The sequence below is a fragment of the Acyrthosiphon pisum genome, chromosome X (genome assembly GCF_005508785.2).
Source record: "Acyrthosiphon pisum isolate AL4f chromosome X, pea_aphid_22Mar2018_4r6ur, whole genome shotgun sequence".
Lineage (NCBI taxonomy): Eukaryota > Metazoa > Arthropoda > Insecta > Hemiptera > Aphididae > Acyrthosiphon > Acyrthosiphon pisum.
This window is the reverse complement of record NC_042493.1, coordinates 92,057,027-92,070,432: the sequence shown is the minus strand read 5'-3', so window position 1 is coordinate 92,070,432 and position 13,406 is coordinate 92,057,027. Positions and strand designations below refer to the sequence as shown.

The 13,406-nt window shown below is 27.8% G+C and overlaps 3 protein-coding genes and 1 long non-coding RNA gene across 4 annotated transcripts in view; 2 read left to right on the top strand and 2 right to left on the bottom strand.

The window, feature by feature from the left end:
• Positions 1-1,923: 1,923 nt before the first annotated feature.
• Positions 1,924-3,210, bottom strand: LOC107882849. Its single transcript, XM_029485297.1, has 2 exons — positions 2,366-3,210; positions 1,924-2,311 (listed from the first exon to the last, which is right to left on the bottom strand). Exons 1-2 carry the CDS (start codon positions 3,208-3,210, stop codon positions 1,924-1,926), a joined length of 1,233 nt encoding a protein of 410 aa, XP_029341157.1.
• Positions 3,211-5,664: 2,454 nt separating this feature from the next.
• On the top strand, positions 5,665-13,296 carry LOC107882848. Its single transcript, XM_029485689.1, has 2 exons — positions 5,665-5,847; positions 12,894-13,296. Exons 1-2 carry the CDS (start codon positions 5,669-5,671, stop codon positions 13,147-13,149), a joined length of 435 nt encoding a protein of 144 aa, XP_029341549.1. The 5' UTR covers positions 5,665-5,668; the 3' UTR covers positions 13,150-13,296.
• LOC103308372 lies at positions 8,693-9,644 on the bottom strand. Its single transcript, XR_003838650.1, has 3 exons — positions 9,477-9,644; positions 8,884-8,954; positions 8,693-8,800 (listed from the first exon to the last, which is right to left on the bottom strand). It is a non-coding gene; the product is annotated as an uncharacterized LOC103308372 (long non-coding RNA).
• The window catches only part of LOC100575847 (zinc finger protein 233-like), a 1,234-nt gene continuing 979 nt past the window's right edge, over positions 13,152-13,406 (top strand). Inside the window, exons 1-2 of the mRNA XM_016801858.2 lie at positions 13,152-13,156; positions 13,239-13,284. Coding sequence (XP_016657347.1) covers positions 13,152-13,156; positions 13,239-13,284 — 51 coding nt within the window. The remainder of the gene's footprint in view (positions 13,157-13,238; positions 13,285-13,406) is intronic.

Here is a 13,406-nt window from a genome sequence, read left to right as displayed (position 1 = left end):
TCTATGAATAATTCGCGTTGCGAGTTTGGTAACCGTGGTCTTAGATTATTCCCCGCCACAATCTTTGGTCTCATGTTTTTCCCACGCTAGGTTAGCGACACCGACCCACCACTCATCATGACGGGGATCTACGCTGACGGTGCGATTAGAGCAATATAACTTAATTTAATATGTTTATTGTGTCAGTACAAATTGCCTTTTGGTAATTTGGTAATACCTAATTATTAATTAGTGTTGATGCGGATAATTGGAAATTTGGAAATAGTATTGTGGACTGTGGTATCAACTAAGTAATAATTTATCCAGCGTGAACGAGCAGTAAGTACCTTGTAAGTTCGTAATAAATGTATCTCATATCATTATTATATCAATAGTTTATAGTTGGTAAATCAAAATTAAATTCCATACTCAATGTTTTCTGTATAGGAATTTAAACTAAAATGTAATCGTAGACCGTAGTAATATTGATGTGAGAAGATCATATGAACATTTTAGCAAATACTATAGATTAGAATACGGGAAGCTCGTAGATTTTGTAGGGGACACTGTAGCGCTCCATATTATAGTAGGTTGCCTATATAAGCCCCTTATTTTTTATTTTTTAAACACTGATAACTGATAAGTTATAACAAATACTATAGAACAATTACCTACTTAGCTTTTTTTCTAATTTTTAAATTAAGTCCAATTATTAGCCTTTAGGTACTTAATATTATAGTGTTATTAGTGTTGAAATATTTAAATATATACATAGGTAGTTCGTAATAAAATGTGCAATACATCATTACCTGTGTCAAGTGTATGGCTGTATGGATTATGGACACTGGATTACTAAAACAAGGTTTGTTTCATAGAGTAATACTTGATGGTTAGCCTTTTGTTTTTACAATGATTTGATACAGATCTACACGGTTATACAGTTCTTATGTTTTAAACATTTTAATGATATCGATAGTTGTTGAAAAATAATTATATAATTATTACAAACTATTGATTATACTGACTAAAAAATATGTGCAGTGAGAAATGTGTGACATAAAGATTAATACAAAATATTATTAAAACAATATAAAAAATGTAGGTACCTACTATATGTTAACAACAGTGTATACTATCATTACAAGTCATAATATTATGTACAATGTAGGTACAAATACAAAATAATAAAAGAAATAAAACTTAGGTATAACAATAAAATGTGTATGAACAATATTTTTATATTTTTGATATAATATGTTAAATTAAAAATTAGGTGTATAATAATATAATACAATATAGGTAAAATTAAAGAATATAAATTATGCAATTTGATTAATATACATATTGACTTACAAATGGACAATTTTTTTTTAATTTTTATTTTTTGAATGCATTTTGAATATATCAATGTTATTATTGCTATTTTTTATAAAACTATTTATCAATACATTTAACAATTTTTTCAAGAATTCGGTTTTACACGCATCGCATATATTTAATGGCTTACAAACAACATCAACAATTTTTATAATTTCTTTTCGAACACCGGTTTTATTTTTTAACAAAAGTGACTATATTTAAATTAAATATGCACGTAACTTTTTTTGCAAATTCCAGAGTGTTTTTAAATGGATAAAATAAATTGGCATTTTGATACGATATCATTTCTATGTGTGTATTTTCCAGATTGACTTGAGAATTATTTTCACTTTTCGCAGCTAGCTTATCTACACATTCTTGATGATTCAGTTTGCTGCACACCCATCCAGCTACATAGCCTATCGCACAAGCCTCATGATTCTCCATGAGTATATTTTCAATATTCATTGAAGATAAATGTAAATTAAGAAAATCTTCTTTATCAGAATATTCATCATCATTTGGATCACCTATCACTTTTAACTGTATTTTTATTTTTTTTAGCTCACTGCATTTAGTCAAGAACTAAACTGCATCACATTCAGATTCACAATTTCCACTTTTGGAAGGTTCTAATAAAGTATTGTACATACACATACGGATTGCTGAATGAAATTTTGTGGCGTCAGGTGAGACATTATTATCTCCTTTTGCCCTTACTACTGAGAACACATTTTCTATGCAGTCTTGTGTTAATCTTCTTGTTAGTAAGAAATCTATTTTGTACTTTGCATTTAATTTGTTAAATAACAATTTCAAGGCAGTAATATTTTCTTTCCAACCTACTATACACGGTGCTAATTTACCAGTTCTATTGTGAACTTTATGTTTTCCTAATACCTGTTCTGCTTCATTCAAAAAATTCCAATGATCAGAAGTTTTAGTTAATGGCTTTCTTAATGTTTTTGCCTCACTGTGTGTTATACTGTTAAAAACATCAAACAAATTATCAAAAAATTCTATAAACCTTGCTGTATGTATAGCTGAACGTTTCATTTCATTCAGTGAAATTAAAGTCATCATACCAGAACTAACAGAATGGCTTAATGTTTGGGTTGCCAAACAAACACGCATTGGTGAGAATGGTGGTAGATCCATGTGAATTTTATTTAATCGAGGAGCTAACCTTGGCTTTTTGTTTTTGTCTAAATTATAAAAATCTGCTAAATCTGGCAAACTACAAGAATCATTGTCATAACTGAAATTGTATTTTTTTAGATTATTTCTCACTGATTTAATTAAATGAGGACTGTTATAAAAGAAATAAATGTTTTCGCCATTGAAGTTGATGAATGGTTGTGTTTGTGTGGCTCCAAATACATTTCTCATACCAATATTATTTGTACCTTGGTCACATAAAATAACTTTTGGAATAAAACCAGCATCTTTAACTTTATTGATAACATCAGTAATAATGTTTTTAAGTCTAAAGCCAGATACTGGTCCTTTAGAAAAATAATATCCTAGTATTTGTTTCCAGGGTTTAACTATACCTTTAATCATAACAACTAATGCTTGGTCACAGATGCGATTCATTTTCATATCAACAAACTCATGATCTTTACCAAAGTCTTCATAACCACTAAATTGATCATTTTGAGAGTTATAAGAATTCAACTTTTTTAGTGACATCTCATCCATTATAATCGATATCAGCTTTTCACTTGGTGGAACATCTTTAAACTTTATTTTTAAGACATCAAGAACATTTGAGTTTATCCCACAAGAATCATCTATCCATTGTAGCCTTAGGGGAGTTATAATATAATGCAAGTGCAAATGATTTTTGATTTTCCTTATATCTGCGACCATATTTGTTTATATTAGCTAGTTTTAACTGGTTTTTTTAAATAAAATTATTGTTCAATGTAGTTTGAAATAAATTCTTATTCATTTGTAATTTGTTAAGATTCTTTTTTTTTAACGACTGTATCCTAGTGTTCTTTTTATTTATTAACTTTTGCATTGTTCTAATTTTTAATCTTAATCTCTTATTTTCCTGGTCACATAATTGAGGATTATGATGGACACGTAAGTGATAATCTAAACATTGTCAAATAAAATATTCTGTTAGTATGCTAGACATTATCGAAAAGACAGAAATATGTATTTAAAAGAATTGACGCTCCTAAAATAATGAGATCTATGTACCTATAGATTCTTAAAATTTACTTTCTTGGGTACAATAATGTTATATTTTTTTCTTAATCTAACATCAACAGACACTGAAAATTGGAAAATAAGAAATCAATAAACATAATATTGTATAAATTCAATAAAGAAAAGTCCTTGCTAGTATCTTCATAATTAATAGTAACAATATAAATATGGGTATAAAATTATTTTGGGTAAAAAAGGTTAATGAAATCAGCTACAATATCATATTACTCTTTCTATATAATGCTTCTGTTGTATTTAAATTATACCTTTAAGTGTAGGTATTCAGTAACTATGTAAGTTAAATAATAAAAATTGAGGAAATTTACTATACCTTGTACATATTACTATCTCCGTTCAAAGGAACATAAAAATTAAGAATTAAATAAATCTATAAATCAAACAAGTATTGTACTTTATTAAAATATCATTAAAACTGTTACAGCCATTACACAATGTATTCATATTTCATAGTAATTTTAGTCTTCAATTTAATTTGTTATGTCATAAGAAAAGCAGTGTTTATATACATTTTGATCCATTTATCCGTTTGTGTTGGGTTTATCTCATGATTCATTGATATGTAAATGATATTGATGTACAATTTTCAAACACATACAAAATAAAATAAACAAGTTAATTATTTTTAATTAATAAATAATTGTTGTTACTTACCTAAATTACTAATTGAATGAATGTAATGTAATGAACTAATTGTATAAATAGTACTTCAGAGACAATGTAGGCATTTTGTCAGTGTTATATGAAACGAGAATTAAATAGATGTAAAAAATAAAATGAATTATAATAATTAATAAAGCTTAGACAATTCACTTAAAAATCAGTAGTAAAAATTAAAATTTTGCCGGCAAGTTATATAAAGCGTAATGCGTGGCGTGAAGTTACTCATCAATAATTTCAGGAGGAGGAAACATGCTTGTGGAGTCTTAGGCGGGCAAGTGGATAGGTAACTGGGCAAACTAGGCAAAATAGTAGTTTTGGGTCACAGTAGAAAGCAAGTATTAAGCTAGATCTAGAAGTTACATTCTAATAAAAGCACAAAGCTTCATATAATAAAACTTAAAAGTATTTAATAGTAAATGATTTACTTGTTTCGTCCTTAACATTTGAAGGTTGAACTAATTCACTATATGGTGTGTTCTCATCGACTAAATTGTACACTAAAATGTAAAATAACAAATTAGTTAAAATAGTAATTTTTTAAAATATTCAACTAGAGTAGAGTTAATTAAATTTATCGCCAAGATCTTCATCATCGATTATATTATTTTAAGAGTCAATTGTTAAACTAATTGAAGACTTTGATATTAAACTACAGGAAGTATCTTCAGGTTGCTGTAAACTTTTATCTGAAGTTAAAAGATTAAAAAAATAATCATTATTAGTTGTTAATTTAAAATGTTTTAAACAGGTATATTTAATTTTTAAGTAATCACCAAAATTTTCATTAATGTTGGATAACATTTTATTAACTTTTGAACTTAATACTTTCGGTTGTTGACTGAACGGTCTACCATCAACTGAAAAGAAGATTGTTTTATTGATTGGTAATAATATATTTTTAAGGACATTAAAGATCTCTTTTTAATTACGATTTGTGTTATTCAACATTTGGGGGGGGGGGAATATGGTGAAAGTGTATTCAAACAGTAAAACAATTACTAAATAGGTACTAAATACTGACTCTGTATTCAATTTTAAATACATATCAGTGTTTTCATTTTATTTATGGCAGTCCAAAGAAAAAGTTTTACAGAAATATGTGTTAATGCACCCTCCACAAACCCATTTTATGATCAAATGACAGGTTTGATATAAAATGTACTTACCTAATTGTAATGGTTTATGTTCACAGTATTTTATTGAAAAACAGACAAAAAAGAGGACACAAATATGGAACCAATAAGAACAACTATTGATGAACGTACAATAAATTCCATGTGAGAAAATACATTACCTATAAATAGTGTAGCATTACAAAATTTAATTTTAACCTACATTTTGAAAGAATTTAATTTTATAAAACTAGTTGTTTTGATATTGCATGTATTATTAAATTATTTTTGCAAATTCTTTTAGGTACAGTGATATAATGAATAGTACTAGAGTGCTGTCAATTCCACTTATACGATGTGATTATCAAGTATTTAAATACAATGGAATTAAAAAACGGGAAAATATTGATAATAAAGTTTTTAATGGAATGATTAAAGAAGAAATTATTGATGAAGCTGACCATCACAATGAGTATAGGCAAACAATACAAAAAGGGTATGAATTAAATTAATATCATTATATAATATTAATTTTGATGATACAATTTTTATTTCATTTTTAAACATGTGGTGATAACTTATAAACGCGTAAACAATTTATAAAGACATATAGTATATACAAATTAATAAATTAAAAGGTTTGGCAAGTGAGTCTCGCTCTGCTGTACACAAAAGTGTCATTTGGATTAGTTTCTGTTGTAAGTAGATATCCATCTTATAGTGTGGGGGGAGGGGGGTTGTTATAAGGAGGTTTTGTTATATATCACTATAGAGTGGGGTTTTTAGGTAACACACAGTACGCATACATTAGACATTAGATTTGTTGTTCTGGCGATTTTATTATTTTCAATTATTAACAATAACAGACATATCAACAACGTAATTTCTGGGAAAATATAAATATGTAATTACCTAAACTTCCTAGTTATATTTCAAACAAGCAATAGGCATAAATACTCATAATAGTAATAATGTATTTACTATTTTAATACAATTGTTGGTAAATATTGCTCTGTCCGAGTGTTCCTCAGTATTTTATACTTATCGCACAAGACTCATATGTGTATCCATAGAACGCATGTCCATCTTGTTATGTTATAAAGATACTTCTTGTAAAAATATGTAATTTCCATTAAAAAATCAATGCATTGTAACTAACTTAAATTTTAAGAAAATAACTAATTCCTTATCCCAGGTAGCAAAGAACAATATTATAACATTAAAATAAAATTACAAACGTAATAAGTGCTATTACACAATAACCATTAATTGAATATAAATACATTATAAAATAAATAAATATTGTGGACCTTCTTAGAAGTATTTGGTATATAACACACAGAAGTAGAAAGAAGTATTAGAAGTAAATAGAATTTTAAGTGTACAATAAAAGAACTCGTTTAACCATAGGTGTGCAAATACTACTTGTTCAAGGTATGCACAAATTAAGTCTCACTTGGTAGGAGTGCATTACATTCTATACTACGGCCCACGAGAGTCCATATGTCAGAACGCGTCCGTCACTGCGCATCGGCACGTTGCCGAATAGTGGGAATGGCATCATGGTGGGAGAAAACAGACGTCACGTATTACTATATGAATGCGCGGTTTACGTATGGACTCTCGTGGGCCGGAGTATACTCCCCAACACTGACAACAAAAACTTTTTATTTTTCTTCAGGTTATGCATTGTAAAATATTTATTTATTTTTAATTCAAAATTATAACTACACGCTTTGGTAAAAATATAAGATTATTTGGGATCGGCCTATATTAAAAGGAAAGTTACAAACAATTAATTATAGATGCACTACTTACACTTAATGTTTGAAATAATTTTCTAATAGTAGTCTATTATTCAAAGATGCATAAGTCGGATAATATGTTTATTACACTGGTAGCTATTCTACTCTATTGTTTATAATTATCGGAAATAGCTATACAAAAGTGGGCAGTAACTAGTTAACTCGTTAAATTTAAATTTGAATTAGTTAATTAATTTTTTTATGAAATTATGAACTTAACTAGTTTGATTGACAGTTTAAATAACTTAGCTTTTCAGTTGATTTAAAATAATCCCTTAAGTAAAAAAAAAATTGAAATTTGATGATTTTATACGTAAATTAATAATATTAAAGTTAACATTAAAATAATCTAATACTATATTACAAACATTTGTTATTTTTGTTGAAAGAATAATTTTATATATCTATATATTTTAGTACATTAGATAGGCATAATATTATATAACCTTAAATTGCTATTTGAAAAAAAAAATGCATATATTGTGTTAAATTTAATTGAGAAATTGTGTATAGTTTAAATATTTAGTAATCACGTAAAGTAAAATAAGTATGTGGACTATTAGCATGAAGCTAATAAAGACCTGGAATAATAAACCTGAAATAATAAAATTAAATAATTAAAAGTAAATCATTCAACACTTTAAATAAGGAATATTTTAAGTGTTATAATCAAAATTATACTTTCAAAAACTATTTTTAAATAGTACTTACAACATTTAATCTAATAGACTTATTTAATAATTTTTCTTCAAAATTATTTAGTTCGTCCTCGTTATGTAGTGGTATAGCAAACAATAATTATTATCATCATTAATGTTTGAAATTTGCATGACTACTACTAGAAATGCTACCCATATTTATAATAGTTTCAGTTAAAATGTTGTATATTTGTGTTTGATTATGTCCAATGTTTTCAACATCATATTTAATACTATAATACAGAGGTGCCAAGATGTAAAAAAAAAAAGGTCATATTATTATATATTATATGACCTTTTTTTTTTTTTTAGCCACCCCTGCTATAGTATTAGTATTAAATCATATTTAATACTTTAGTACTAATACTACGCTCAATATTTATTTCAATGTTTCTACGTCAAAAAAGATAAACAATGAAATAGGTTTTCAAGAGAATTATAAGAATAAAAGATATTAATACAATAATTACCATCAGAAATTGTTTTGGAGTTTTCATGTTGGGTAGCATCTTTAGTAGCATAAATGAAGATGTCCCTGTAGAAATAACTGTTATTACATAAAAAATAATATATTATTCATACATTATAAATATATTTATATTCATATTAAAATAGTTAAAATACAATTATAGAGTAAAATGAATGAATTTATTTTTAGTATAGTTGACATCAATATTCCAAATAACATAATATGATAATTGATCAATTAATAATAAAATTAAATAATTTGAAGAAGTTTTAAAAACATTTTAGAAACTAATTATATTTTGAAACTTTGTTTTGACTGTAATTACATTTTCTTTTCTTCTTACCTGAGACAAGCATCCTGGAACTTTTATTTATAGGATTGTTTTCTTCAGTGATTTCATTATATTGGTTAAATTCTAACGGAGTAATTTAAATGGTGATGAAGTTGTACGTACAACAGTAGACATTTGCAATGTTTCTAATAAAAAATATAAATATAATATATTGTATAGACTATATAGTATATGGTATATATTAGGAAAATAGTCTAGTATTGTTTACCATAAGTATTAGAAGAGTTTCAGGAATATCATTCTAGCTATTTCTTAAGCCACAAAAATCATCAGTAAAATCTGAAGAAAACATAATATATACATAATTATTATTTTATACTATGATATATAGGTGTATACAGTATTAACAATTATTATTATATTTAATATATAGTATTGACTATTATTATTGTTATTGATATATAGTATTATTATAATATAATTAGTATTTACACTATCTCAATAATTCTTATGTCAAAATTATATTTGAGTTTTAAATATAATCATTATTTTTTTAGAATAATATCCAGACTAGAAGAATTTTCATTAAATAAATTTCTTTTAACTGGAAATTTCGAGCTCATCATTTTACAGTTGTTAAATGTTTCATGGTAATATTAGAAGATTTAAACAAATTACCTATAGATAAAAGTTTATAATTAATATTTAATTTAGTGATCCTAAAATTGTAGTTTTAAAATTTACTTTTGTTTTGGCTTCAAGATAACTGGCCATAATAAAATACAAAAATAAATTGATAGGTAACCGCTCTCGAAAAAAAAAATATATTATCCATTAAATAGGTAAATAACTTGTAATTACCAATGCCTCTTTTAATGTTCTTGAAGGAAAATAATCAAAATTATATTTATTAAGGAGCGTTCTAGATTTAATGGGTTTTTTGGCCAACCATAAACATCTTTTTTCACCCAATGTCTAGGAATCGCTTCAACCGCATTTTAATAAGTGAAATGTACCACAGTCCACATTTTGATCTACTGTAAAATAGAAAAGTTTGTTATTAACTTATTAATATGCAAAATATTAATACATTTTACATGTCCATAACTTACATTAAAATTAAAATATGTATCAATTAAAACATTTGATGTACCCTTGACAATATTCTTACATTTAAGTTTGATTATATGACCTATTGTCAGTTCACTATAATATTAAAGTTAAAAACATAAAATATTTAAATTAAATTTGCAAAACTACAATTTTTAATGTTCCTCATTGGTCAAAGAGAAAACCAATTGTGTGCTAACAAGTTCAACTAGTACAAAAATATACAATTAAGGTAGGTAACTGTAGTTTGACAGTAACTTAAAAATAACTTAAAAATGTTAAAATAAATTTAGAGATAATTTAATCATTCAAATGGTTTGCATAATTAACTTGATATATTAAAGGATATTTAAATAATTTTCATTTGTAATAAAATACTGTAGGTAATTACTTGTATGATTGGAATTTTGCATACATCGACCAAAAAATTCACCTTCGTAGAAGTTTTCAAAGAAAAGTATTATAATTTTAGCACTATTTAATAAAAAGCTGTCTACGTAATATTTAAAATGTATAGGTTCCTATCTGGTACATAGATACAATTATTCTTAATTGATAAAATATATAGTCCATACGAATAAAACATATATTTACAAAAAAATTTTTTATTTAATTCCGGCTAATAATATTAAAAACAACGGTATAGATTTAACAGAATATTAATTTACAATATTATAAAGTTAAAATGCGTAGGTAATGAGAATGTAGACGAAGTCATGACAACGAAAGCATACGTTGCATACGTTATAGCAATCGGGCGGTGGTGTAAATATTATGCTGATAACAATAATAACAATAAATATCAAGTTATTTATAGAACTATGGACGGACTACGGTGTACCGTCTACGAATGTCGAAATGCTGTATATTTAGAATTTTGAGCACACTGTATTGTACACTATAATAAACCAGTTCATGTGCGCACAAGTGCACAGCTGACCTTTGTATGTTGCTGAGCAGCCGACTGACCGGTGACAGTGTAGTAGGCAACCCACTGAAATGGCATAAAATTAGGTCACTATAGATAATTAACCAAATCGGTAAATAGGTACTAAATAATAATATAGAAGAGACATCGCGACATCTCAAATAATAATGATAATCAATGCTGATAATTATTTAAATAATAAATTATAAATATATACATTGAATATAATTATGTACCTATATATTATTATATAATATATACCTACATTATACAATACACGTAGGTATATAATATTATGTTTATTATACATGTATAATAAAATTTTTAATTATTTTTAAATAAATACATATGTACTTACAACATACACGTACGGACAAGGGCGCATACTTAAACTATAATTAATATCGTACATATTTTATGAATTTTTTTATATTCCGTAATCAAAATTTTTACTAAAAGGAGTCTTGGATTTCAACATATAGTATCTTTTCTTTTAGAAAATTAAATCAAGATGGTACTTTAGACAGGCCTTGTTTCGATTTTCTTAATAGTTATTTAAGCCCACAGGAAAAACCACCGAAAAATATTACGAAAAAACGGGATTTGAATTTCTAACGCTTAGTTTATCAGTATAGAAACGAATACAAATTAAAAATTAACCGATTCCCACTAGGAAACTAGTGCTGGGTTGCATAAACAATTTATTAAATTGAATGGTTCACTAAAAATTTAATGGAGTAATTACGGGCATCTAAATCTTGTTTACTATTAGCTCACTATTGATTCATTGAATGTTTCGTGCAATCCAATATAGGTATGTATATTATATAGAACTAGCTGATCGCGTTCGTTGCTTGTCAAATGTACTAACTTATATGACTCAAACTCTGTTTTTTTGATAGATATGTTTTTGGAAATGGAGTCCTGGACAATAGGGATAAAGTTCTCGATCTCTTGATTGAGTTCCGATGTTGTGTCGATGATTGGATTCGGACTTGAGATGGAATAATGCAGGTCGACTGCGAACTTTGACCAGTTTGTAATATTCCGCTGCTGCTTTAGTGGGTCGGACGATGGCTCGCCGCGGAGCGTTAGGATGACCAGACTGTGGTCAGACGAGAGTTCATCTGTGAAGTTACAGAGTTGGTATTTTGTAGATTGTTGTTTATAGGCCTTTTATAAATTACTGAAAATCTAGTCTCTCACTTGTTTTTCTGGATGTAATTGGTAGTGTTTTCCAGGGAGTTTATCTAATTGGATGTGCCTCCGGCGTCTCTCATGTCGATTGAAGTGGGTTGATCGTTTCTGTAAATGTGGTAGTTTGGGAGTTTGAAAGATGCTGAGGGCTTGAGGCGTGTTTCGCTGAGAAAAATGATGTAAATTTTATGCAGTTCTGATTTTTTGTTGCCCAGTCCTTGGCAATTCCAGTAGAGGATTTTTAGTTGTTCATTCATCTTGATTTATGAGTGAGACTATGGCCAATATTGCCAACCGGATACTGTCTTTAAAATTTGATGCATCTGATATATGGCGGTGTTTAGTATATCAATAAAGTTTGTATTCATCTTGTTTAGCGGTTGGACTGAAGCTAGATGAGATTTTGACGGTGACAAAGCCTCAGCATAGGTGATCTGACTGTGCCAGTAGTTGGTACAGATGTTTGAGGAATAGTTGGCGGTGGTGTGATGTCTTGTGGGTTTGATTTCTTTGTTGTGGAGGCCTTGATGTAGGTGGGGCATTGACGGTAGTAGGCTGTGTGTTCACCGTTGCAGTTACAGCTTTTTGGCGGCTGGTCAGGAGTTTTGGTTGCATCGTCGTTGCCGCATTTCACGCATTTTGCATCCGGCGTGACGCTGGACCTTTTTGGGTTCTTGTGACCACCGCGGTGCGCAGCTATGTTAAGTAGAATAAGAAGTAAAACTGTATACTTTTAGTATTAGTTTTGTAGTCAGGACTGATAGTATAAAGTTAACTGATGTCGTTTTATTTCAACGGGTGCACTGGTATAAATACTAGTCAGGTAATAGAAACTGGTGCTGATTGATCGAAAGTTCTTAGTATGACGAGGATATTCGGAATAGTGTAACTAAGCAATTCTATGCACTGACCAATTTAATATTCTGTCTAACACATGATTACATTTTAAAAATACGTTTAAATAATTAAAAATCTATTCATATACATAACTATCAAAGTTCTAATATTACTATATACTTAATATTTAATTTTTTAATTTTTAGAGTTAAATGCGAATTTGATGAAGAAATTAACACAATTGATACCGTAATAAAAAATGAAATGGATTTGAACGACGGTTCTGTGTTTAAAGGATCATTTAACAACGAGTGGCATTCTTCGGAACTAATTAGTCAAATAAATTCGGACAAGACAGCGCACTTCAACTCAAAAGCACTCCTCAAAAGAAATTCGAAGACTCCTACCAGAAAAAGAAGAAAACGGTTAATTTTGATTATACAATTTTTATTTAATTTTTAAACATGTGGTGATAACTTATAAACGCGTAAACAATTTATAAAGACATATAGTATATACAAATTAATAAATTGAAAGGTTTGGCAAGTGAGTCTCACTCTGCTGTACACAAAAGTGTCATTTGGATTAGTTTCTGTTGTAAGTAGATATCCATCTTATAGTGTGGGGGGGAGGGGGGTTTTTATAAGGAGGTTTTGTTATATATCACTATAGAGTGGGGTTTTTAGGTAACACACAGTACGCATACATTAGACATTAGA